At 39.4% G+C, this 26635-nt stretch overlaps 2 protein-coding genes across 2 annotated transcripts in view; both read left to right on the forward strand.

The window, feature by feature from the left end:
• Positions 1-21591, forward strand: part of ALS2 (alsin Rho guanine nucleotide exchange factor ALS2) — a 90726-nt gene extending 69135 nt beyond the window's left edge. The window contains 15 exon segments of the mRNA XM_078147559.1: positions 3483-3581; positions 4175-4339; positions 5611-5722; positions 5969-6046; positions 6292-6425; positions 7249-7413; positions 7737-7857; positions 8723-8880; positions 10149-10271; positions 11144-11320; positions 11801-11846; positions 12839-12900; positions 14122-14271; positions 15914-16010; positions 20218-21591. Coding sequence (XP_078003685.1) covers positions 3483-3581; positions 4175-4339; positions 5611-5722; positions 5969-6046; positions 6292-6425; positions 7249-7413; positions 7737-7857; positions 8723-8880; positions 10149-10271; positions 11144-11320; positions 11801-11846; positions 12839-12900; positions 14122-14271; positions 15914-16010; positions 20218-20256 — 1726 coding nt within the window. The 3' untranslated portion in view covers positions 20257-21591.
• The window catches only part of MPP4 (MAGUK p55 scaffold protein 4), a 49711-nt gene continuing 43497 nt past the window's right edge, over positions 20422-26635 (forward strand). The window contains exons 1-2 of the mRNA XM_020968085.1: positions 20422-20462; positions 22337-22432. Of these exons, the coding sequence (XP_020823744.1) occupies positions 20422-20462; positions 22337-22432 (137 nt within the window). The remainder of the gene's footprint in view (positions 20463-22336; positions 22433-26635) is intronic.

Genomic DNA, 26635 nt, shown 5'->3' on the forward strand with positions numbered 1-26635 from the left:
GGCATGTGAGGTGAACATTGTCATGTACAAAAAAAAACACAAATAAGAGAGAGGATTTTTTGTAAACTGGAGAATTTTCCACTGGCCTGATCTCACAGAGCCCAGTAAACCCTTTTCTTGGTATGCAGTTGGGCTGTAGGCCCACTTAGTGATTTTGTAGACCAGCTCCAGTTGTGCTCATGCAGAGTATCTCTTTTTTGATGGGGGTTTTTTTAATTGAGTATTTTATTTTTACCCAATTACATGTAAAAACAATTTCCAACATGTGTGGTCATGTAAAACATCAGGGCATCTCTTAAGGTATATCCAATATTTCTCTGCCTTTGCCAGCAGCTTCCCAGGTTATTCTGGGGTCTAGAAGAGAAGTTAATTGGATGGTCTTCTCTAAGTTAGCATTTCCCTGACTCAGCTCTAAGCCTTCTGGAGATTCCCAGAACAAAATTCAGCAAAGATAGAAAACCACCTTCTCAAGGGTCAAGGGACTTCAAGAGTGCTTCTTCAAAGATCCCTCCCTAATTCTCCCCTATAGATGCAACATTTGCTGTGATATCCACATCTTCATCGCTGTCCCACACCAGCACCTTTCAGCCTGAGTGTAATCTCAAATAGCCCTTGTGATCTAAGGATGTTTAAACAGCCACTTCCTCATCCTGTTTATGCTCTCCTATTTAGCACCCAGTTCCAACTCCTCTGGGTCAGATTCCATAATGGGCCCAGAAACTATCTGCACTCAGCCTTTGTCTGGGGAAAATGCCTACTCAAGACCTTCTCCCAGAGGGGTTGGGAGGAGAGAACTCTAGTTCTGGTATAGTCTCAAGCCATCTGGACATGTAAAATATCTCTACAACCAAGCAGACAGACTCTATAACTATAAAGCTGTTTGCTGTCACTTCCTTTTAGTTTATAAAGAAACCCCTTCACAAAAAAAAACCCGAAAAGAAAAGTCTCTCACAGTGGAGGGGAAACAGAGGAAGGTGAGAGGGAATGAGGGAATCTTATTCTCATAGGATTTGGCTTAAGGAGGAATAACATACACATTCAGTTGGGTATGGAAATCTGTCTTACCCTACAGGAAAATAGGGGGAGAAGGGGACAAGACAGCAGGGTGATAGAGAGGAGGGCAGATTGGGAAAGGGGGTAATCAGAAGTAAATACTTCTGAGGAGGGACAGGGTCAAAAGAAAGAATAGAATAGATGGGAGGGCAGGATAGGATTAAGGGAAATAGAGTTAGTTTTTCACAACATGTCTGCTAAGGAAGTGTTTTGTATAACTGCACATGTAGAACCTATATTGAGTTGCTTACCTTTTCAATGAGGGTGGGTGGGGAGGGAGGAAGGGAGAAAATTTGGAACTCAAAGTTTTAAAAACACATGTTTTAAAAAAAATGTTTTCACATGCAACTGGGAAATAAGAAATACAGGAAATGGGAGTACAGAAGTCTGTCCTGCTCTACAGGAAAATAGAAGGAGAAGGGGATAAGAGAAGGGAGGGGGAAAGATAGAAGAGAAGGCAGACCAGGGGAAGGGGTATTCAGAATGCATGCCGTCTTGGGGTGGGGGGAGGGGTGAGAAATTTGGAACTCAAAAACTTGTGGAAGTGAAAAAAAAATAAAAACAAACTCAAAAAAAAACCCCTTTCTTTCTCCTATCCTACCTTTGTGCTCTGAACAACAGCATGGCCTCAGCAGGGGTCCCCACAGCCTTGCCAACTATGTTATGTGTAGCTTGTGGAGAATCTGAGTTTTGAATTGTGAGAGTAACAAGAAAGCAAGATCCACCACCTGGTAGCAAAGAATAAGTCATCGCAAGATAATCGTCACTAGATATCTGTAATTATCTCAAAGTAAAGAATTTTTGTTTTTTGTACTCAAACTCTGAATTTTTATAACATTAAAAGGCAAATTTAAGTTATTGTCGTAGTATTTTGAGGCTGTTAATTCTATGTGTGGTATAAATATTTATTTGGGAAAAGCCAGTTTCTTTATGGAGACATCAGCTTATCTGAAAAGGTTTATTTTAGCAGTATGCCTGTATTTTCTTACAACCTGCCAGTGAATCTTTAATTTCAGTGTTCTCTCCATTGGTATAGACTACGATCCATCTATTTATGCATTCTTATGCTTACATATTTAAATAATAATTTGATATAAAGTGGTGGAAGCTGGGTAAATATTACATGTTTAAAATATATAACTGTTCAGATGAAGAGTCGTTTCAAACCTGTCAGATATCTGTTTACATAACTTATGCAAAATAAGCACCTCTAGGTGCCGTAGTGAATGGAGTGCTGAACTGAAAATCAAGAAGGCCTAAATTCAGAAACTCCTTCTGGCACTGTCAGCCCACGTGATTGTGGGCAAGTAACTTACTGTCTCTGAATCATAGTTGCTTATCTTAAAAATGAGCGAGCTGGATTAAGTGGCCTTTAAGGTCCCTTCTGGCTCCAGATCTGTGATCCAAAGATTTCCCCATTAATAGTAAAAACTGATTTGAATTTATGATTCTGTTTTTGAACTTGGGTTGAGAACACATGAAACCGCAGTGCACTATAGATTTTCTTTAAAAAACTGAATCACAGTGGGGTCAGGGTCTGGTCTGTGACCCTAGGTCCCTGACTCTTATGAGTGGGCTTTGCTGATCTTCCTTGCTTTTCACACTGAGATCTAAACAGGTAATAAGAGCAGACCGTAGGGCCTGAGGATTCCCCAATCAAGCATCAAGTGTTTTTTGAACTATCTGCTCTGTGCCAGGCACTGTACTAGTCACTGAGAATTGAAGTATGAGGAATCTAACAATTCCTTCTGGTCGGGGGTTTACACTCTAATGGAGGAAACAAGAAATACATATGAAAATATATACACCATAAATATAAAGTTAGTAAAAACCAAGTGTTTTGAGAGGATCAGGAAAGGCTTCCTATAATTGAAGAAACAGAGAGATTCTTACAAGGTGGGAGAAAGAAGGGAATGCATTCCAGATACGGGAGGGATAGCCAGTGCTAAGGCACGCAGATGGCAGTTAGAATGCTGTTTGTGAAGAGCAGACTGGATTGTAGAATGTGAGAGGCAGTAATAAGGCTAGAGAGATAGGTGGGGGCCAGATTGTGAAAGGCCTTAAAAGCTGTACGGAAGAGCCGTCTGAATTTTGGCATCAGTGTTTTGGACCAGTTGAGTTTGGGATGATACAGTTTGAAATATCCAGTAGGCCATTAGATATATAGATCTGTTAGTCATATTCATGGAGCTAATGATTAAACCCATGAGTGATGATGAAGTCACCTAAAAGAGAGCAGAGAAAAAAAAGTAGGGGCTTAGGAGAGAGAGCCTTGGGGAATACCTAGTTAGGGGGCATGATCTAGACAATAAACCAGTAAAGGAGATGAGGAGAGCCTCAACACCCTTCCTCTTCTTATTGGCTATTTTTGTCTGAACTTCTTCATTTAAAAAAAAAAGTCATCATGTACTTTTTATCTGCATTGGCAGGTACGGGGAATACAAAATCCCAAATAAAGCACTGAACAAGGATGACCATTATGTGGGATATTGGAAAGAAGGAAAAATGTGTGGTCAGGGAGTCTACAGGTAAATATGTCCCTCAAATTTTGATTAGATCAGTGTTAGAAAACTTTTTATAGTAGTAGTAGTATGCTAAACACAAAACTAATATCTATTCCTATAGTAAAGTTTTCCCACTGTAAATTTTACTTTTCATTCTAGTGTCATTAACTTTTTATATATGAAGGTCAACTTGTCTTCAGGATTTGGAAAATGGTTTATCTATTTTTATTAAATGTGTCATAAAAATTACTTTCCTACTTTCATGAATATTATTTTTACCTGTAAGATTTTTGTATTTATCTCAGTTGTCCCCTTTGTTGTAGTTCTGCTATTACCTGCAAACACAGGAGCTAAGGAAAGAACTCTGAGTTATTTCAAACCACTGAGACCCCTCAAATACTGGTCCTCAATATGTTCATTTTGGTTATTTAAAAAATGAATGAACATAGTCATTTGTTTATATAATACTGTATGAAAAACAATTAGAACTACCAGTGAAACTTGAATATGGATTAAAATTTCTTAGTTTCTGAAAGAATAAAAGGCATTCAGGATCAATATTTGAAAGCTTCAGCTTAATATCTGTGTTGCTCTTTGCCTTTTTCTTCTAACTACAGCTATGCCAATGGAGAGGTATATGAAGGCTGCTTTCAAGATAACATGCGTCATGGTCATGGCCTTCTACGCAGTGGTAAACTGACTTCCTCCTCTCCCAGTATGTTCATTGGCCAATGGGTGATGGATAAAAAGTCTGGATATGGTGTATTTGATGATATCACAAGGTATAGTGTTCTTTCTCTTGTTAATCTTCATCTTTTAGACTGAGAAAATAAGATTTACTCACATCTTAAAAAGCAAATCTACTTCAGGAAGAGCTGAATGGCTCAATTTTAGGGAATAAGGAAGAGGAAGTTTAAACAGCAGGAAAAATGTCAAAGAATGAGCGCTTTTTGTATCACTTTTTTAATGACAATTCATGTAAGTTGCATTGTAGGCTTTTAGAAGGCCAGACATACTCAGAATTAATATTGGTACTGTATTCTTTTAAACTCTACACAGACTCTACACAAAGCCTACTGTCCTCTCCAATAAGAAACTTTATATTTTCTCATAGATAAGGCTTGTGAAATGAGGACGCTGCCACCAACTTATTGTTTATATCACAATGAGGTAGAGCTTATAAGGCATTCTAAAGAAAAATAAGAGAAAGAAGAGAAGTCATTATGAAAACTAAATACTGCCTCTAATTTGCTTTGGGAGAGATAAAGAGCAAGTACTAGGCGCCATCATCACTCTCGTAGTTAAATTTTAGGATGAGTAATTTCTTGCCCATGTAGAATATAATAACTCATACATAGGGTGTATGGTTTACAAAGTGTCTTAAAAACTGTCAGAAAATAATGTTTCTTATATAACCTTGTCACATTTGCCAGGAGAAAAACTCATAAAAGAAAGCTTAGTTACATTTAATAGCAAAAATTTAGGGAGAAATTTAATCACCTGTAGATTTAACTATTTTATTTCTTTAAAATCTTATTAGTTGTTGCTACATCTTTAGTTATTTGAAATAGAGTGCTGTGAAAGTAACATCATTTCCCTTATGTTAAGGATTGATAGAACTGTTTCCATTTTGTCAAGAGAGAAATTGATCTGTTTTTGGAATATCCCTCTTTTTTCATTGTGTGCCCTTAGAGGAGGCAAAAGAGAGTATATTCTTAAGGAACTGAGTGATTATTTCTTAGAGATGTGTACTTGAAGTTGGTTGTAAATTTAAATTTTGTAAAGTATATTACATTTCCCACCGAGAGATGCTATAATTTCAGAGATGTATGGGTTGGGGAGGATTGGGGATTGACCAAGTGAAATTTGCTGCCAAAATGTTCTAACATAGTGAAACTTCTTTGATGTCAGATAGGGAAGAGATCCACTGAGAAAAGAAGAATGAGGACAGGCACCATGAAAAGTTTTACATACCTCACATGCACTTGTTTGGTCCACTGTCTTGATAAATTTGTCTTTAATCTCCATTGTTTTTCTCTATTTTCTTTTTCAGGGGGGAAAAATATATGGGAATGTGGCATGATGATATGTGTCAGGGGAATGGTGTGGTAGTTACTCAGTTTGGATTGTACTATGAAGGAACATTTAACCTTAATAAAATGATGGTGAGTGTAATATGTGTGTGTGTGTGTGTATAAATATATACATATTTATAAGTATGTAGTTACTATTGATTTTTAATTAACATTTATTTTTAATCATATGCTTATTTGATCTCATTATTGATCTGAACTGCCTTCTTAGATTTATATTTTTCCTTTTGTATTCATCATTAGAGCTTTAGACAGGGTTTCCCACATATTCTCTTTTTTAATATGATATTATCACCATATTCTTATTTCTTTAAATAGGGAACTGGTATTTTACTTTCTGAAGATGATACTGTCTACGAGGGAGAATTTTCAGATGACTGGACACTTAATGGAAAGGTTGCAAAATTCATATTTTTATATGTATAATATATTTTCCACTAATGCAAGCAAATTCTTTTCTCTTATGCTCTTAGAAACTCTCAGAAAAAAAATAACACTCATTTATGAATCTGAGATAGGAAACAGTAGAGGAAATGGAGATGAAGGCCAAGCTATGTTCATAATTTACTGCCTGATTGCTTGTTCATCCTTGTTGAAAATGTTCCCACTAATTGCAAGTTCCTTTCCCTAAATTTACTCAGGGAACGCTGACTATGCCAAATGGTGATTACATCGAAGGTCTTTTCAATGGGGAATGGGGATCTGGAATAAAAATTACTGGAACATACTTCAAACCCAGTTTGTATGAGAGTGAGAAGGACCGACCTAAAGTTCTGTGAGTACCTGCTAGTGATTCTGATCTCTTGCTAAGTTCTGTAGATTTATCATGCTTTTGCCAACATCATGTTTGTCATTCTCAATTGTATTCCTTTTTTTATATACCAAGTTTGTTCAGTATACTTGTATACTACACATTTATTTAGCTATTCTCCACTTGGCAGATATTTAGGAAGTTTCTCTTATTTTGTAATTATAAATAATGCTGTTACAAGTAGCTATTTTAAATATATATATATTCCCATTAAGTGGTATTACTGAGTCAAAGGATTTGATTACTTTTATGACTCCTGCATGTAGATTGTTCTCCAAAAATATTCTACCAATTTGCATTTTGCAGCATTGTCTGAATATATTTGTTTCTCTAAAACCCCTCATCAACGTGCATTTTTGTCTTTTTTTTAGCCTATTTGGTGCTTAAGTAGTGCCTAATGGTTTTTTCAATTTACATTTATTACATAGATGCATCTATTAATGTTACCTGATTTGGAGGTATAATATGTATATTCAAGGTTCTGCCTAGCCTCAGTGGTGAAAATTATAGAATCTTTATTTTTGGAAAAATCCAACCTAGAAATCAGCAAAGAGAAGTAGAGGGTTGGGCAGTTCAGACTCAGTACTTCAGGTGTAATGTCACATGCCTCGAAGTACATGTAACTTCACATTTTTCATCCTGTTCTAATAACATCGAGCATTGGCATTACCATTCCTCCACAGAATCTTGCAGGTCACATATGGGGAAGGTTCTTGGCTTTCTTCTGCTTCAGAGTCCTTTTTATGTAATGGTATAAATCACTAAAAGTTTGATGTTTTATTAGTAGGAAGCTAGGAAACCTGGCAGTGCCCGCTGATGAGAAATGGAAGGCAGTATTTGAAGAATGCTGGCACCAGTTAGGCTGTGAGAGCCCAGGCCAGGGAGAAGTCTGGAAGGCGTGGGACAACATTGCCGTGGCCCTGACCACCAACCGTCGCCAGCATCGAGATAGGTGAGAGCCTGCACAGCACCTCTGGAAATGCTGAACCTGCACAGGGAACTGAGGCCCAAAGGGTAACCCTTTGCTCTGAGAAATTCTAGAAATTAGCTTGAACTTTATCACCTTTATAGGCTTACTTTCTGTTTCCTTCTGACTTCCTCTTTGTGGGAAAAGAAACTCCACTAAATGAATGCATTTGGTACTGAGGCTCATTCCATGTACGTCCCCTGCACACATCTGGGATATCATAACAAGTTTTAGAGAATGTAGTTCTGTATACATTTTTTAAATTATATTTGCTTCTTTATGTAAATTTTATAATTCCTTTGTTCCAGTCCAGAGATATTAAGTCGTTCACATACCCAGACACTGGAAAGTTTGGAATTCATTCCACAGCATGTTGGTGGTGCCTTCACTGTAGAGAAATATGATGAGATAAAGAAATACTTAATAAAGGTAAACCAGAAGTCAATTCTGTTGGCTCTTATAACTAATGACACTACCATATTACTAGCAAAACAGTATGTTATCCAGATTTGGTTAAATATTAGTCTAGTTCTATGTTTGCCTTCAGAGTAGAGTGTATACTATGTCTTCTGTTAATCCCTGTATCACTCTAGAACAGAGGTGACAAATTCATAGGCCACTAGAACGAAATTAAAATATAATTGGGAAATGTTTGACAAAATAAATAAAAATACAATACAAGATAGAAACGGCTGGTTTGTGGTTTTCTGAGTCAATATGTAGCCTACACGGATCCATTTCTATTTGAATTTGACACCACTGCTCTGAAATTAAGAAATTGTGATGTTGTCAGGGTGGGCAACTCAGAACTCAGAGCTTAACTAGCTTTTTCTTTTTTATTGGCAGTAGCAAACACTTGTATGTTAGGGGGTCAACTCACTTTTACTTCTGGGCCTCTCCTCTGTATTTATTCTCTTAGCCTTATAAAAATGCCATTATTCCAAGAAGAAAATAAGTGGGTGACGAGAGAAAGAGGTAGATAACAAAGAATATGGAGGGAAAGCCAGGGTATGAAAAAGTCTTAGACACTGCTATAGGGCATGAATGACATTTTTTTTTAAGGCAAGGCTTAACACTTTTGTAAAAGTGCATAAATATTAGTAAATCTTAAACGGTGGTATTCTTGAATAGGAAGCGTAAAATGTCTCAAAATAAGATTTTGCTTGATTTCTCTGGACTGCAGTTTAAGACTTCTGATCTTTTAAACATTTCAGGGCTTTTGGAAAAAATGATTGGTTTTTTTTTCCCCTGCATAGTTTGCTGACTCACTTCAAGTAATTCCTTTTCCTTTCAGGCATGTGACACTCCACTGCACCCTTTGGGTCGGCTCATAGAAACCCTGGTTGCAGTGTATAGAATGACTTACGTGGGAGTGGGGGCCAATCGTCGATTATTGCAAGAAGCTGTGAAAGAGATTCAGTCCTACCTTAAGCGTATTTTCCAGCTGGTCAGGTGAGAGCATATGGCTAATTGAAGTTCTTTAAGCACACTAGAAAATTGTTTTTCACTTGAAACTGAACTTTGTGTGGCTGTCCTCATTTTGTTCCTAGAATTTTAAAAAAATGCTTTATTAAGAATCATGAGTTTTTTCTAAGACCCCAGAAATTTTGCATAGTGGATTTGAGATAAAAAATAAAGAAACTGATTTTTAGATCTAAGTATTTCTTATTAGTTGGATTTATTTTTACACGATCAGAAAGAAGTCTTTACTCTGAAAGTGGTATTAAGTTTATCATAGCTGTGAGAGATCATAAAGGTCATCCAAGCCAGTATCCTTATTTTACAGATGAGGAAACTGAGGTTCAGAAAAGTTGAATAATGTGCCTAATAAGGTCACATGGGTGAGTTGGAATCACAGCTCAGGCAGGTGCTCTAAATCCCAATCCAGTGAAGTTTCCACTGTCCCATGCAGCCTTCCTTCTTTATAGTGGTTCTGATGCCTGCAACATACACAAATTAATCATACCTTGCATAAAAATATGGTCATGTCCTTGAAGCATTACTTCATATAAGGGTCCAGTGGAAAGATGTTAGCCTGTAATGTTGAAATCCTCTCCACTGACAGTGTGATAGACTTTTACTGTGCTGAAGCAGAACATGAATGCTCCATTTAGAAAGACCTGAGTTCAAATTCTGCTTCTGGCATGTAAAACCTCACCACAGTTTTAAGTCATTTAAGCTGTTTAACCTCTGTGGACCTTAGTTCTTCCTCCATAAAATGAGGGAGTTGAGCTAGATGATCGCTAAGTCTTATAACTCTGAAAGCTCATGGTTCTATAAGTAAGAGCTCCAACTTAAACTGAATTCCTGGAAATTTTTATTAGATTGGATTTGGTTATTGATTGTGAGTAATTGTGGCCATCTGTTACATAATAGTGTGTTGTTTGTTTGCTGAGGACCTACGTGCTATTTTTTTTAGGCAGTTGGGGTTAAGTGACTTGCCCAGTTAAATCACAGTTTTCTTGTTCTAGTACCTACTTAGGCAAAAATAGAGCGAATCTGGATAAAATACATCAATCGTGTGTAAGCAGCAGTTTTCATTATAACTAGCTATGGTAGTTTCACCTAGGAAAAACCGTTCCATGACAGGAGATCTCCGTGGACTAAGAATAACTTGAAATAAATTCTTCTTTCGCTTGACCTTAAATGGGACAAGTAGAGAACACAAAACAGTACTTTAATCTTTGAACTTGAAACGTCATTGATTTCTCCCTCCTCAGATTCCTATTTCCTGATCTTCCTGAAGAGGGCAGCACAATTCCACTCTCTGTTCCTCTACCCCAGGAAAGGAAATCCTTCTGCACAGGGAAGTCTGATTCTAGGTCAGAATCTCCAGAACCAGGGTGAGTGGAGTAAAGATGAATTGTGGGGAAAGGATTGCACTATGATGAGGTGCTTCTGACAGAATTCATTTGGTTACTGTGCTAGAAAAAATTTATCCTCTGCTAGTTGAGTGTCTGTTGATGAAGCTTGCTAAATTTAGCTAGGCTTGTCATCCGTAATCCCTCATCATGGTGCAAAGCTGTGTGTCGGCACATTCTAGCAAATCTTGCAGTGTCAGAAAGAATTCCCACACATACCTGGTAGGCAGCATCTGATTACCAAGGACCAACCTAGCTAAGTGTGGAGAGTCTGCCCCTGGATAATTCTTTGGACGTGCAAATTCATAAAGCAGTCATGGTGGCCACAGGCAATAACCAGTGAGTGAGCATTCTGCTGAAGGAATTGAATTGTGTCCGTCTTGGCGTCCTTGCCGCAAAATGAAACCAGAAAGACAAAGTTGAGGCCTAATGGACAAGTGGCTCACAAGTTTCTTGGCAAGACAAAGCAAGGAGTTTCACATGTGGTTTCACCATGCATTCAAGGTCAACAAGCTGTGTGATTTCATGAGGCACTGGTTATCTCACATTGTAACAACAACAGCAACACAAGTGAGGCCTGACTTATTTTTGCTGGTGTTTGTCTTACTCTGAGTATTTGGAACATGCTTTCATATGGTCATTTATTGTTTGCAGTTCTTTTGAAAACTGTTGCTGTCCCTTTGACCACTTACCCATTGAGGGATAATCACTGTTCTTATTGAATTCTACATTGCTTTGTCTTTACTAAGAGTTTCCTGTCTTCATAATAGGCTTTTTGAGGTTGAAAGCATTACTGTTACTGTCTCCTCAGCTATGACTTCTTGATTTCCCTCCTATCACCCCAATGTTTTTAGCTATGTGGTCACAAGTTCTGGATTATTGTTGCCTGTGCTGTTACCTCGACTCTACCCACCGCTCTTTATGCTGTATGCCTTGGAGAATGATCGAGAAGAAGATATTTATTGGGAGTGTGTTCTTCGACTAAACAAACAGCCAGATACTGCTCTTCTGAACTTTCTTGGTGTGCAAAGGTGAGTGTTTTTTAAAAAAATTTCTGTGGCTAAATCAAGTAGTTTCACTAAAAGACATACTGATCATTTCATACTTTTGGTATTGAGTTATATGACCTACTATATTTTTCTGTCTTTCCTTTCTTTTTCATCATGTTGATGATTATCATATTGATGAACAAAAGACTAATTTGTAACCTTTAGACTTTAAAAGTATTAGAGTAGGTTTAAGCTACCCTGACTAAGGTTGTTTCAAAGTATATCAATAAATTATAACCAAATGCCCTTCTGTAATGTTTGCTAAACATGCAGTTATAATGTTATTCGTGCATTCTGCTACAACTACCCTAAACCATTTTTTGCACTTGAATTACACCTAGATCTGAGAAAGTTATCTTAGGCAGAATGAGAAGAAATAAATGTATCTGTGATAATATCTTTAAATAGTGTCTGCTGTAAGTAATGACTTACAGTAACAGAACTCATGGGTTCTTTTTGTAGGAAATTTTGGCCAGTGACTTTGTCAGTCTTTGGAGACAATAAAAAGGTAAGTTGAATTGGGCTTGGTTTATAGCACATACCAGATGTGCTTTTACCTTAAAACCTGAATAATGCCTGAAAAATGATAATGTGAAAACCTAAGTATCATCCTTGACTCCTCACTATTTTTCATGCCCCATATCCAATCTGTTGCCAAGAACTGTCATTTTCACCTTTGCAAGATCTCTTGAACACACCTCCTTCTCTCCTCGGACGGCTGCTGTCTCTCTGCGGCAGACCCTCATCACCTGACACCAGGAGCCTTCCATTAGCCTACTGCCTGCCTGAAGTCAAACCCTACTCTATTCCATCCTCCAGTCAGCCACCAGAATGACTTTCCTAAAGCTTAAATCCAGCCAATGTCACTGCACCCACCCCTCAAACTCCAGTGGCTCCCTGATGCCTCCAGGATTAAACACAACATTTGGCCTTCAAAGCCCTTCACATCCTCTCCCCCCTCCTGCTTTTCCAGGCTTCTCACACCTTACTCTCCCCACCACCAGCAGCTCTGGTCTCCTGGTTCACTCTTATCTCTCAGCTCCTCAGATTTTCTGACTGACCCCCATGCCTGCAGTGCTCTCTTCTCTCTCTCCCTGTGGCTTCCTGAGCTTCTTTTAAATCCCAACTAAAATCCCACCTTCTATAGGAAGCCTTTCCCAACCCCCTCTTAATTCCTAGTATCTTCTCTCTTTTAATTATTCCCAATTTTTCCTGTATACAGCTTGTTTGTACATATTTGTTTGCTTGTTGTCTTCCATTAGATTGTGACTCCTTGAGGGCAAGCACTGTCTCTTACACATAGTAGCCACTTAATAGATATTGATTGACTATTTTCTGAGTGACTTGGGGAGAAATCTCGTTTTCCCTTTAGATCGGAGTACCCTGCCTAAAGTATATGTGCATTACTAATCACCAAAGACCCCAAAATCAGACCTTCTGTTATAATTGCAAAGAGCACTTTCCCTTTTGTTCCTCAAATACAAATGTTCTGTTGTGCAGGTTTTGCCTACTACAAAAGATGCCTGTTTTGCCTCAGCAGTAGAATGTCTACAACAGATCAGGTAATTTCTGAATTGTAATACATTACATGATTCAAAGCAGTAGTGGGTTTCTTAAATTGATAAGCTGATTCTGAATTTTGGAAGATTATGATTTTACCTGAATCCCCAGATTTCTGCATTTGGTGACAAGCTGAAACTGTGATCAGTGAAGCTAGTCCTGAGAAATGTAGGTGATCCTCTGTCCTACGTCAGTGAAGAACTGTGTTTTCTCGTTCCATTCCCGTTGTCATCACCCTAGTTCTTGTTTCTGTTACAAAAGTCTCCTAAAACTGGTTTCACTTCCTCCAGTTTCTTATCCTTCCACACTGAACACTGCTATCACATTAGTCTTCCCAAAACATAGCTCCATTCCTGGCAGTTTCTTCCCCCTGCTCTAAAACTTCAGTGGTTCCTTATTGTCTGCAAATTAAAATATAAAATCTTTTGCTAAGCCTTGAAGAAGACCCCTTGTGATTTGGCCCCAACCAGCCTTTCTAGCCTTCCCTTCCACTCCGCTCTTTTGCATCCCCTGTGCTCCAGCCACATAGCTCTGCTTGTTATACTCTCTTTTCCTACCTGTGATCCATACTGTTCCTCCTCACCAAAAAATTCTAACCTATCTATCATTTCTTGGCCTCTACTTATTTCTCTTCCTTTCAGACCCACAACAACAAATTCAAAAAATACTTCATAAAGCCATCCTTGATTTGCCTTCTCTCTAAGACAGAAGTAATTTGACTTCTGAATTTTTTTATTGCATTCACATTCTGCATTATATTGTAATCACTCATATATGTGTGTGTATGTGTGTGTGTGTGCCTTATTGCTTCTGCTAGACTAGCTCTCTGAGGATAGAGATAGTTTTTTCTTCTGTTTGTTATTCTCCATTGCGTTTGGCCTGCACATAGTAAACATACAGCAAATGAATGGAAAGGCAATACTTGACACTTTTTGAGCAATTGAAAAGCTTTTCTATGAACATTTTATTTATCCATGCAAATATATCTTAAGATTGTGTAAATTAGGTCATATTTACAAATTATATGCCAGAAAATTAAGGTTCCATATTGGCAGAAGGGAGGAACTGTGTTTTATTGGGTGGAGACACTTGTAGTCCCTTTTGTCTGATAAGAAGACGTTTATTTTAAGACCTTTAAACCTCATATGTGTATGATAGAATCCCGATTTTTATCTTTAGCAATTACAAAGTAGTGACATGTTTCTTTTACTTTCTTACAACAGCACGACATTTACCCCATCAGACAAACTTAAAGTTATCCAGCAGACTTTTGAAGAGATATCTCAAAATGTCCTTGCCACACTTCAGGAAGATTTCTTGTGGTCCATGGATGACCTGTTTCCTGTTTTCTTATATGTGGTGTTACGGGCCAGGTGACTAGCTAATTTACCATTTGTTGTTTTAAGGAAAATTTTAAAAGTGTAAAGTAACAAGACTTTTAAAGTAGGTAGGGTGAGCAGGACTGAGATTTGGCAAAATGTTGGAATAGAGAAAGTATCTTTGGTTTCCTTCCCCACTTACTGTTATGCCCATCATCTTAAGGAAAATGTTGTTTACATTGCAGTCAATCCTCAGCACTCGTGAGTTTAACTTTTTCAACTTCAAGAATTCACATGATTTTATTAGTTACCTCATTTTCACTTTCATTTTTGCAACTGTGCATATTTGCAGCTATGCAAAAATGAGAGGAGCAATGGATGCAAGTTTATAACCATGAAAAAGAGGAAAGTATTCATGAACCTGTTCCCAGAAAGTGTTAGAGTAACCTTTCAAGTGTGTGAGGAGGGGATTGAAAAAATGGAAAAGCAGCTAAATTTGCAGATAAATGAGATAGTGGTCACCCTGTCCTCTCACCCAGAGTCTGAGCAGCCAGCAGTTCCAGGCTCTGACAGCAGGGATTCTCCTCCCCGCCCCCCGCCGAGGCGTGAGCTTTTCATCTGGGAGCGGTTCAGCCACTGAGCAGAAAGGAGATTAGAGATGGCAGGTTGCCCCTTTCCCTTTTTTACCTCAGACTTCTTCTGACATTTCTGTTCCTGCCCCTCCAAGTCCTGTTCCTCTCCCCTATGTTTATGGGTTATGTTATAGTTACTATGTTAGGAAAAGTACATATTATCAGAATTAGTGTTTTGTTATAAAGAATTGTATGAAGAAAAGTGTCTTTTCAGCAGTTTCTAATGAAAGGTTACAATTTTTGGTGGTCACGGAGCCTAACCCCTATTTCCCATAGGTTCAGTGTATCAGCATTTGCATTTTTGACTTTCATGCTGTTTTCTGTCAACATTACCCCCTTGAAAGTTGAGGATTAACTATAGTAAATTCAGTCATAATTTTTTAATCCTAAAATTCATTACATTTTCACAATTAATTCTTTAATCCTCAGAAAATTTTTAGCTTAGTAACAGTTATCTCTGATTATAGAGAAATTAGGGCACAGAAAACTTGCAGATGTATATAATAAATTGTCATTCTTGCCCCTGAGAGAAGTAAAATAGCAAAATAAACATTCTTTAGTAATTTAGACACAGTCTGGATTCAGGTGAAAGAGTCAGAATAAAAGAAAGCCCTTTTTCTTTCATTCTGAGTTGAGGGTCAAGGGGTACAGAGGGAAAAAGTCCTGGGTTTGGGGTGAGAGGACCTGAATTAAGGTACTGTCTGCTATTTTCTACCTAAGTGACCTTGGGAAAGTCACTTCACCTTTTTTGGGGGAACAGTTTTAATTTTCTCCTCTGAAAATGGAAGGGTTGAACTAGTTGACCTCTGTGGTCATGTCTAGCTCTAATTTTCTGATACTCTTTAGTACAGTGCAGAACTCTGGCTGTGTGAGTAAGTTCATAATTTTTTATGTACCACTCTAGTGTGTCACTTTCTGTTAGGCTATTCTTTATCATCTCATTTGGATCAAAGTAATCTCTTATTTCTGTACTCCTTTTCCATTTTTTAATATAGATCCAGAGGAGAGAATGACAATGAACAGAGAATGCCAGTGAATAATATGGCACATTTTTCTCTTGACAGGATCAGGAATTTAGGATCCGAAGTACATCTCATTGAGGATCTAATGGATCCCTATCTCCAGCATGGAGAACAGGGAATCATGTTCACTACCTTGAAGGTGAGTGGATTTCATCTTTTTGTAACACATATTAACTCTGTCACTCACTTTCTGCATTACGATATGATCTTTGACTAAGGCCTTTTTTTTTAAAATAAAGGCTCGATAGCAGTGAGAATTAAGTAGAAGATGGATGTCATTAAAGTGAAAGATGGAAGAGTAAAACAACAATGGCTGTATGAAAAAAGAGCTAAGCAGCTCTGGGTACCAGGTGTTGTGTCTCATTTGTCACCCCTTCTCCAAGGAGTTTAGAGCACTTTTGCTAATAACTTAATGTTATTCTATGTTTCTATTTGTTGAACCCTTATAAATTAATTATGTAACTCTACAGTAAAAATATAGAGGGATCTTATAGCTCCAGAAAATGCTCAAAAATTTCAGTGTGGCATATTCGAATTTTACCAGAGCTCAGGAATTGATCCATTAAAGTTATGTTTGCAGTTCATCCTCCGTTTTCTCCTACTGCTGTCTCCTCCCTCTTTTCTTGTGACCCTCTAGTGCCCTCGGAGGCTGAGGGTGCCTCAGAACCACCTGATAATTCTACTTTTGGGTATCTAGACTAGAAAAAAGTCACCTAAACTTGGTCCCAAAGGTGGCCAGATCTGCACCTGCACTGGGTGAGGGTAGATTTTTTCCACTGGTGATAAGGCAAAAGTACAAATAAGTCCACTTTCTGAGAACATAACCTCTATTCCATTCCCCTCTCTTACCATAAACAGACTGAAATTTGGGAGAAGTTGCAAATGAGGTGAATTTATTTGTACTTCACGCCTTTAATCATTGAGGTGCCTATTACTTGTGTGCACCCAGATCAATTCATCCTGACCCATAAGATACATGTCTGAAGAGCCAGATGTCAGAATGATCAGTAGGGGAGGGCCATGGGTCTTAAAGGAAAATGGGGGGGGTCTCCCTCAGTCCATCTGATCCAATTTCCCATCCCTGATGTCATAAGCAGAGAGATGCCAAGGATTGGTCAAGTGAAGTCCTAGCACAGCACAGAGCGTGGAATCGGTCATTTACAGAAAATGGCAGAAAGCAGGGTGTTCCTAGAGCAGAGGTAGCCTGCTGCAGGAGAAGCCAGGCATGAAAAGAAGGCTGGGAGGGAAAGATTAGACCTGCCGCAGCCTTCTGTAACTGTTTTGACAATCCACATCTATCCTCACCATGTGATTTAATATTAAGCAGCTATAATCATAGTTCTTTCAGATTCCAAAAGTATTTTGTATATTCATTTCATTTGATAATCATAACCATGTAAGGTAAATGGTACAACTATTATCCCCATTTATAGATAAGAAAATTATGCCTCAGAAAAACTATGACTTGCTGAAGGTCACATAGCTAATAAGTGGCAGATGCATGATTCAAACCCATGTCTTCTCATTTCATATTCAATCTTTTTTTAATTCTGCCAATGGTGCCATAGACAACTATGTCCCTTTCTCATCTTCAAACAATCAGCAGTCATTTACTAAACAATCTAATCTGTGCCAGCATTGTGCTGGGGGCCAGATTTACAAATTCAGAATTGAACTGGGTGGGCCCTGTCCTCTAAGGATTTGTGTATTTCTTGCAGAGATAAATTCATGGAGCTTATATAATCCATTAGGACGTATAACATATCTAGAATGTGGTGTGATAGAATTGCGTAAGGGAGTAAAGAGTACTCTGTGAGGTGTCAGAGGAGATGCTCATTGTAGTCTTTTGGGGAGAAGTGGCATTGAGCTCAACTCTACAAAGATGTAAGTGAGCAGCAGAATCCTGAGGTGTAAAAGTGTTCCACACATAAGAGTACGGTATAAATAGATCTCCCCACCCCAGCCAAAAAAAAAAAAGGTGCAGAACCTGTGCAGGGCACCAAGAGTCGTCCTGCTCAATTAGAGTAGCGGGAAGAGTGTGAAAATAAGACAGGAAAGTCAGGATAGCACCAGGTTGTGGAGGGCTTTGAATGGCAGACTAAGGCATCTTAACTTGATTTAGGAGATGACAGGGAGCCAGTGAAGGGTTGTGAGCAAAGAATTGATGTGACCACAAATGTCTACGAACATGATTAATCTGGAAGTGGTGTGAAGGCTGTATTGGAGTGAAGAGAGGTGACAGTGGGGAGAGAGCAGCTAAGCTATTGCAGTGGTACAAGCAGATGGTCACCAGAGCCCATGGCCACAGGCAAGAAGAGGGCACGGGCATGAGTTTCTGTGGCCATAGACACGGCAAGACTTGTAACTGATTGACTGGATGTGGGTGAGAGTCCAGAGAGCACCAGGGTTGCACATAGAAGAGTTAGGTGGATGGTGATCCTCTTGTCAGAAATAATTTAATTAGAAAAAGGAACAGGTTTTGGGGGGAGATAAGAAGCTTGTGTTTTTATCTGCTGAGGTGCCATTCCTGTAAAGGTGATTTAAGTACTTACAGCTCCAGGCTAGGATAGAGCAGCTCAGTTAGGAGGGAGAAGAGAAGAGACCCTTATGGTGACATAGGAGATGAGCAAATAGGCAGCTTGATCTGAAATTCCCTGCCTGCAGATTTTGACAGCCTTCCAGCTTGATGGCGGAGACAGTGCCGGCTGCAGCTTGATCTGAGCCACCTGATGTTCTGGTGCTTCCTGGCAACTCTTAGATTATGGGTGCACCCAGAGAACCCGGCTATGCTTCTTGCATGGGCAGTACCAAGTAGCTGCCTAGGGAATGCCTTGTTGGCATGCCATCCATGAGCATAAACACTGTCCGTTTGACATTTTGTACATGAATTCCAGCATTTGACAAATGGCATAGGATTTAGAACTGGAAAAGACCTTACAGATCATCTAGTCCACCCCCTCTTTTGCAGATGAGGAAAATGAGACCTGGAAAAGCTAAGCTGCTTGCCCAAGGTCCCCCAGTGAGCACCCAATAAAACAGGCTCCAAGGGGGGCCCCTGTCCTCCAAACAGAGCTCTTATTTAATGTTTTGTTTAGGAGTTATTCTGGGAGAAAAGTAGAGAGAAAGGATCTGTTAAGGGAGTGGAAGGTAATTTATTTAGGCTCTTATTTCTTTTTGCCTGCTTTGGAATAATAACCTTCCCCATCCACTCTATTCTTTCTCCAAACCATCCTTCACATTGCTGCCCAGCTGATTTTCCCAATTCCAGTCATATCATTTAAAAAACTTCCATGGCTCCCTGTCGCTTAAGGAATAAAATGTGAACTCCTGCTCCTGACATTTCAGCATGCTCTAATCTTCCTTCAGGTCTCCCCTTCTGGCCTTGTTTCATGCTACCCCCCTTTGTATATTCTCAGAGTCTAGATAAAGTGTTGTGTCCTCCAGTCTTACCCTGACCTCCCTCCCTCCGGGAGTTTGGTCTTGCTGTAATCATCTTCTCTCCCTCCCTCGCCTCGGCCTGTTGAAGGCTCTCTCTTTTGAGGTCCTGCTTACATGTGATTTCTCCAGTGAAGTTGTCCTTGATCCTTCCTGCCCTACTGGAAGTGATTTCTTCCTTCTTGTGTTCCCCCCAGCATTTTGCCTGTGCCTGTCCTTTTCCCTTTTCTCCTTTTCCCTTCTCCACAGGTACGTTTGTGTACATCCCTTTCCCTCCTTCATGAGAAGCAAGTTGGAATCTGTATAATATCTGTGGTTTTTTTGCCTAGGTGTTTGATCATGTTTATTGAATTGAATTAGACTCCTTCCTAGAGACTTTGCAAATCCTAAAGTGAATAAAGGTAACTGTAGTGGAGCTTCGCTGTGGCTCTGCCTCTGGAGTCCATGCAGAACTAGTAAGTCCTGGCTCTGGATCAGAGCCCAGAGCTTCTCATTCCAAGTCCAGTGCATTTTCCCCCTGCCATGCAGCTGGCTCCTAAAATGCAGGGCTTGGATAAGGTGGTCTCTTAGATCCATTCTGATGCTAAAATCCTGTAATTTTCATCTAAGTCCTGATTCTGCCATTAACCAGCTGTGTGACCTTGAGAAGATCAACCTCTCAGAATTTTGGTTTCCTCATCTGCAAAACACAGATGCAATTAATTAACAAGGTTGTGAAACTATAGAAATTTCACAAGGTCATTAAGAAGATTAAATGAGGTTGTGTTTGTGAGGTGTATTACAGTCAAATGCTATGGAAATGTCAGCTATTATTCTTCGCTTGCCTAAAAAAAATTGTACAAGATTCTAGTTAACAAATGTCTTTGAGATATGAATCATGTTTCCAAAATTCAAACCTGTTTTTTTTTCAGGCATGTTACTATCAGATCCAGCGTGAAAAACTTAACTAAATCCCATCAACCTGAAAACTGGATTATCTGAGGAACAGAGTACTGCAGCACCATCTAAAGTCTTCACCCAGCATAGCTGAGAAAATCACAAAAGTTAGAAAGGACCAACGTCCTTTATCCTAGTTACCACCTCTGAGCTCGTTGAGTGGTCGGAACCTTGAGACCATGGGAGTACAAGAGGTGATAGATGCAGTGATTGAGAATTGGTAGAAATTTGATGACATTTCATCTGATGCAAGTTCCAAAAGATCAGAGGAATTTCTGGGGTTAAACAATAACGACAGGATTCCAGTATTACTTTTCTTAACATATAATTCCTGCTATTTGTTTGTGATGGAAGATTTGGTCTCAGGATGTAGCTTCTTTGTATGCTTGAGAAGTTTATGAATACTATGAGTTTCTGGTTTTCTTGACTCTATTTGCAGTGACTCTGACTCCCTTCTCAAGAATCAATTGTACCTTGAAACCACACTTTGCCTTCTTAAATTCTTTTCAATCATGTGTTTATCTTATGTTTTTACTGAGAGAGAAAAGAGAATTTTAGCCTGCACTTTTAACATTTCTAAGGTTTGTCACTGGAACACACATGCATGATGGGAAAGGTTCTATGTGATAGCTACTGTACTCCTATCCATTAATTAGGAGAAGCACGAAAGTAAATTTCCTGTCTTTTGGATAGAAAGAATGGAAATTTTGTCTTCATTTCCTTACCATCCTACCAGTAATAATGGCATTAACTGAAACTCTAACACTAACTGAGATGCTGTGAAACCTCATTGATCCTCCTGGTGATGGCTGCATTCCAGGGCCTGAGAGCTTTGGCTGCAGGCTGCTAGAACAGTATATATCATGGAAGAAAGTATGCAGACAATAAAAGGAGTTGTCACCAAGCTGGGGCGTGATGAGACTGCACCCCTCCCTCCCTCGCCCTCCTCCCTCACATGGACTCACAGGGAAGAAAAATCAAACTGTTTTTGACTTTTCCGATTTCAAAAGTATTGTGACCCAAGAATCTCAGTGTTTTTGTTTTTTAAACCTGCCCACTTGTGGTTTAAAGTTATTGGGTTCTGGTGTACAATGAACACTAGTGGCTATTTGGAATCCAATCGGTGCTTTTCTTCGTCATGTCACCTACACACAAAGGGCAGGGATAGAAAACGTCCCTCTGGTTTGTTATGTCATGTAGCACAGAGGAAGCTAATCAGCTTTGGAAAATGGAATCATGGTTTGGGCTCTCTTACTTTATCAATCAAAACAACTATTTGTTAAAATACTGTTTGGGAATGTTGGCTGTAATGTAGCAGCAGTTTTCATAATAAAACATGTTCATCTTTCTGAAGTGGTTTTATGATTGGTAGAGACCTAGCACCTCAATCATACTAGCATTTGTGAACACTGGACCACCAGCTAAAAACCAGCCCTTCCCCCCTTCTCTCTCCCTTGCCAGCAAGAAACTTAACTTTTTCTGTAACTAACTGTCTGGTAGCCCATTAGTACAAAATTCCCTAGGATTTTTCTGGAGATAAACTTCTGAAAAACTTCGAATCTAAAATCAGTTTATATAAACTTACTCTAACCCCAGCTCCCCTGTGCCTCATCAAAAAGCCAAATATTGTTTCCTGGAATCCTGTTAGAGTAAGAGTCAGATCATAAGACAAGTATCTAGTATATGTTAGTTTGTCAATACTAAAATCAGCCTTATAGAATAGAGAAATGGGCTATGGAGCAGCAGACAGAGCAAAATGAAGATGAATAAGCCCAGTTAGTGAGGGGTCATCATAAATCAAGTAAGAACCACTTAGTACTTCACTTCATCTTCCTCATTGCTTCCTCACTCCTGAATTGAGTAGGAATTTCCTAGTAACAGGTGATACAGCCCCAAGAATTATTTTGAATATCTAAGTACCATGTTCCATATACAAATTTATAGTGTATTAGAGTTTTCTGAAAAACATAGCCACTTGATAAATGTCGGTAAATAGAATACTCCTCTGCTATGTCAGTGACATACCCAAAGCAAAAACACAAGATTTCTAAACTTAAGAGTTTTTTTAGATTCGTCATGCTCTGTCTTCTGTAGGCATGCAACGAAATACAGTGCGATTGACCCCATTTCCCCAGGTCCTCACCTTAAAGAGTACCTATGGTACTTTGTCTCCTACAGGGTAATACAAAGGTAAGCAGGAAATTAGAGGGTACAGGTAGAACAGCAACAATCTCAACTGATACTTAATGCCATCTTAACAAAAAAAGTTCTGTTGATGCTTTTTGTTTTTTAAACCAGTTGTTTCTGATGTATGCGCTCCCAAATGGAGCTCTACCTTGTAACAAGGAAAATGTTATGCAAAAGTGGCTGAGAAATGACTATGTCTGACAGTTTATACAGCATTCTACATCCATATTTTCCCGCTTTTGAGAGGAAAGGAGGTATGCCTTGTCTGTTCTGTAGGACCGTGTCTGATCATCATTGCACTTAATCTTGGTGTAACTGAGTTCTGTATAGATTATCGTCGCTGTAATGTTTCTTCTACAGCTTCTACTTTATTTGCAGCACACCAATTTTTCATTTCCTGTTTCTCAGAATTGTCCACATCATTTCTTTGGGCAGAATATTCCTTTTTTTTTTTTTTTGCTAGGCAGTGGGGTTAAGTGACTTGCCCAGGGTCACACAGCTAGTAAGTGTTATGTGTCTGAGGCTGGCTTTGAACTCAGGCCCTCCTGACTCCAGGGCTGGTTCTCTCTCCACTGTGCCACGTAGCTGCCCCTGGGCAGAATATTCCATTCTGTTCATAACTGCAGCTCAGTTGGCCATTCCCCCCAAAGAGGGGGAATCCACTTTGTGCCAGCCCGTGGATTTAGAGATGTAAAGGGCCTGAGAAGTCACGATCCAATCTCATTTTACATACAAACAAGGAAAGCAAAGGAAAAGGAAGCCCCTTGATAATCATAGCTGACATACATAATGGCAAGCATTTGAGAAGGGCTCTGTGAACGTGATTCCATTGGAACTTCAGGAACCCACATTCTGTTAGGTCATTTAACAAGCCTTGATTCAGTACCCCACGGAACAGCAGAAGCCGGCTCCCAAGTCAGGAAGGCCCAGCTTCAAGTTCCGCCACTGATGCGGATTGGCTGTATGACCCTGGGCTATTACCTCCGGGCAGCTCTTACCCTAAGGTTGATTTGCAGAGCCAGTGCTGGTCGGCATTGGTAGTGAGAATTTTCTCATCAGGAGTCCCCACAGCAATGAAATCATCCGCAAACGAACCGCACCCCCCCAAAAAAGAGAAACATTTACCGTGCACTCTGCTAGGTCTGGGGAATACCTATCCAAAGAAGACTGAATCCCTGTTGGGGAGTGGTGGTCAGGGAAGGGAGCTTTTGTCGAAGAAAGTGCAGGGACTGTGAATGAAGTCTCAGCTGTAAGGCAATTGGCCTGTATGATAGGATAATATTTGATGGTTTTTTCCTTGAGTAAGAGGTGGGGAAAATGAAGGTGGGGTCAGAAAACAAGATGTATAACAACAGGTGTCAAGATGCCCATGCTGGCTAGGGGTCAAGAGAGGGAGGAAAGGAGCATTTATTAAACACCTACTGTGTTCCAGACACAACTGTGATTATCATTCGCTCCTCACAATTCTGGGAGGTAAGTGCTGTTAGTATCCTATTTTACAGTTGAAACTGAGGCTAACCTGTGTCAGATCAGGCGCTGTCTTGGGGAATGTGGTGGGGAGGAAGGAGGAGAAAAATTTTAAACTCAAAAGCATATGAAAGTGATTGTTGATAAATCAAAATAAATTAAGGAAAAAAAAAAGAAACTGAGAGCTTAAGTGAGCCTAGGGTCACACAGCTAGGAAGTGTCTGAGGTCGGATTTTAACTCAGGTATTCCTGGCCACAGGCCTAGCACTCTATCCACTGCCCCACCAAGTGGTCTGTCTCTGAAGGCCACCAGGCTAAGTCCTGGTGGCTAGATAGATGAAATAGAGCACCGTCTGAGTCTGGTTAGATACGGAAGACTGAGCTAATCTTGATTTACCCTCCAATTCTAGTTAACTGCCACAGGGTGAATCCCCAAACTGTACAGATTAACTAGATTGAGGTTTGGGAGGAGGGAGGCACAATTCTAGGGGATGCAACATTTATAAAGTTAAGTAAATATATTTAAGGAAATTTGACAGACTAAGGAGTTGGGAGTGCAGTTAAGAATCAGAGAAAACCTTGTAACGGGTAAGGGGAGTGCATCCTTGGGGATGACTTGGCTGAATGCAAAAGCATGAGATTGATAGAATGTCACTTTTGTCACCTCCCTTGTCCATTTTTTCTGTGCAGCTAGAGAGAATTCTTCAGTGTCTGCTTCTAACTCACAATTCCCACTGACTATGCAAGCAAAAAATTAGGAGACACTTTCTGACTAATGAGACATGGGTTGAATGTGCATTTGAATTCTGAGCGATAGCTAATGGGTACTGAAGGGATTATTTCTGATGGACAGCATAGTCATTAGCCGCTGAGAATCCTAGGATTAGCTATGCCTCAGGAACAAGATTTTGCCTCTCTAAGTTAGTCTGATCACCAAGGTGATAAAGCTTTATTTCATGTCCTCCCTTTGTGGCTTCATAAGAAATGAGTAAGATGAAATAATCAAGAGAACAAAGTTCTCTGGCTGCCACAGATTTTCTCCTTACATTAAAAACCCACATTTTCTACATATGATTTTCTACCTATCATAATGCTAGGATAGGGGGATGAAAAGAGGCTTGTTTACACTTAGCTGCGCTAGACAATTAAGGAAAGAAAATAATAAATGGAAAAGAGAAACATTAATCTAGAGACAGAGGTTCAAAAGACATGTTAAAGCAAGAAATGCTTCTGGTCTTCCTTTAGCAAGCAGTTTTGAGAGCAGGTTTCCGTGGATTAGTATGAAGAGGATGTCCTGAGATTAGCTGGGGCAGTGAGGTGACTGACTCCTAATAGCTCGCTGGAATTTTTCACTAAAGCTTTTCTCCAGGAGAGAACTAGCATTGTGCTTGCGGTATGTAATTCACACAGGTAAGAGCATACCAAATATTCTGCTGATGTGTAAGGTAATTCTTCAGGTCTTTATAAATGTGAGGTTCACCCCTATTGGTAGCTGCTGCCAGTAGAATTCTAGGTAAACCTATTTCAATGAAGCCTACTGAGAACTAAATCCCGTCTTTGCCTGGTGACTTGGGAAGGACAGACTTTGCTATGAGAAACTGTTTCTTAAGATAAGGATAACATAAATTATCATAGATTGAGTGATGATTAGGGAGGAAAAGTGACACATATAATCCTAGTCCCAACTAAAGGGATATCAGTCCATTGGTGTGTGGTAATTTCCCTCCTGAAAGTTTGTGGGTACTTTTCCAAATATATCTAATTGGTCATAGTAGAAAGCATTTTAAGAAAATGTACATGATGATTGTCAAGAGATGCAGTTTAAAAGAGGTTAGGTATTTCATCAAATTTTGAAAACTAAAATACTTAATAATTAAAAATGTTTAATATTTGTTGTGGGAAGTACCGTTCTTAGGAATCAGCAGCAGCTGGAAAAAAAAAACAATTCAGCAAACCCCAAATTTCATACCTTTAAGGAGTTTGCAGTCCAATAAGAGAATGCTCATTAAACACAAATAGCTAGAATACAAGTTAAAGAAAAACACTGTAGTAGGTAAATGGGGAGGGGACTGGAAGGGGAAAGGTGGCTGTAACCATAATAAATGAGAACTGGCTGTTTCTCCTAGGTTATTGTTAGTTGGGAACTTTATTTCATTAGGTATTGACTACAACTATTAATTTACTAATCCACAAAAATAGATTGTAAACATGGCATTTTGTTAGGTTGTATGCACAAAGCTAACACAAAGCCTTCACTTTTGTCATGTTATGAACTATAATTTAAAAGATTTGTTGCAGAAAGGAAGCAAAATCATTAGCATAACCAGGCAATGATGCTGGTGTAGCTGCAGGGACTTTAACACTGAAAGACCCACAGAGTTGCAGGGCACCAGCGTTGAAGTTTGGACAGAGGTCACAGGAAGGAGCACACTCCATCCCTACAGCCAATGCCACAGCGCTCTGTCTGCCCACAGACCAAGCACAACGTCGTCACTGCAATCAATAGATCCATTTTTGTCAGGTCATACCTCTCCTCGGAATCCTCAAGACAGAGATTGTTCTACATCTATTACTTTGGTATCTTCTTCCCTTTCTTCCCTCCCACCTCCCCCAGTGCACACAATTACAGTATACATTGCACACAGGAGGTGGTCAGTAAAGATATTTGAGAGAGGGAGAGGAGTTTGGTTTTAAGAAATATGTTTAAGGGGCTGGAAATAAATACAGAGGTAGGTGCTG

Source organism: Phascolarctos cinereus, unplaced genomic scaffold (genome assembly GCF_003287225.1).
Source record: "Phascolarctos cinereus isolate Bilbo 61053 unplaced genomic scaffold, phaCin_HiC Scaffold_7;HRSCAF=346, whole genome shotgun sequence".
Classification (NCBI taxonomy): Eukaryota; Metazoa; Chordata; class Mammalia; order Diprotodontia; family Phascolarctidae; genus Phascolarctos; species Phascolarctos cinereus.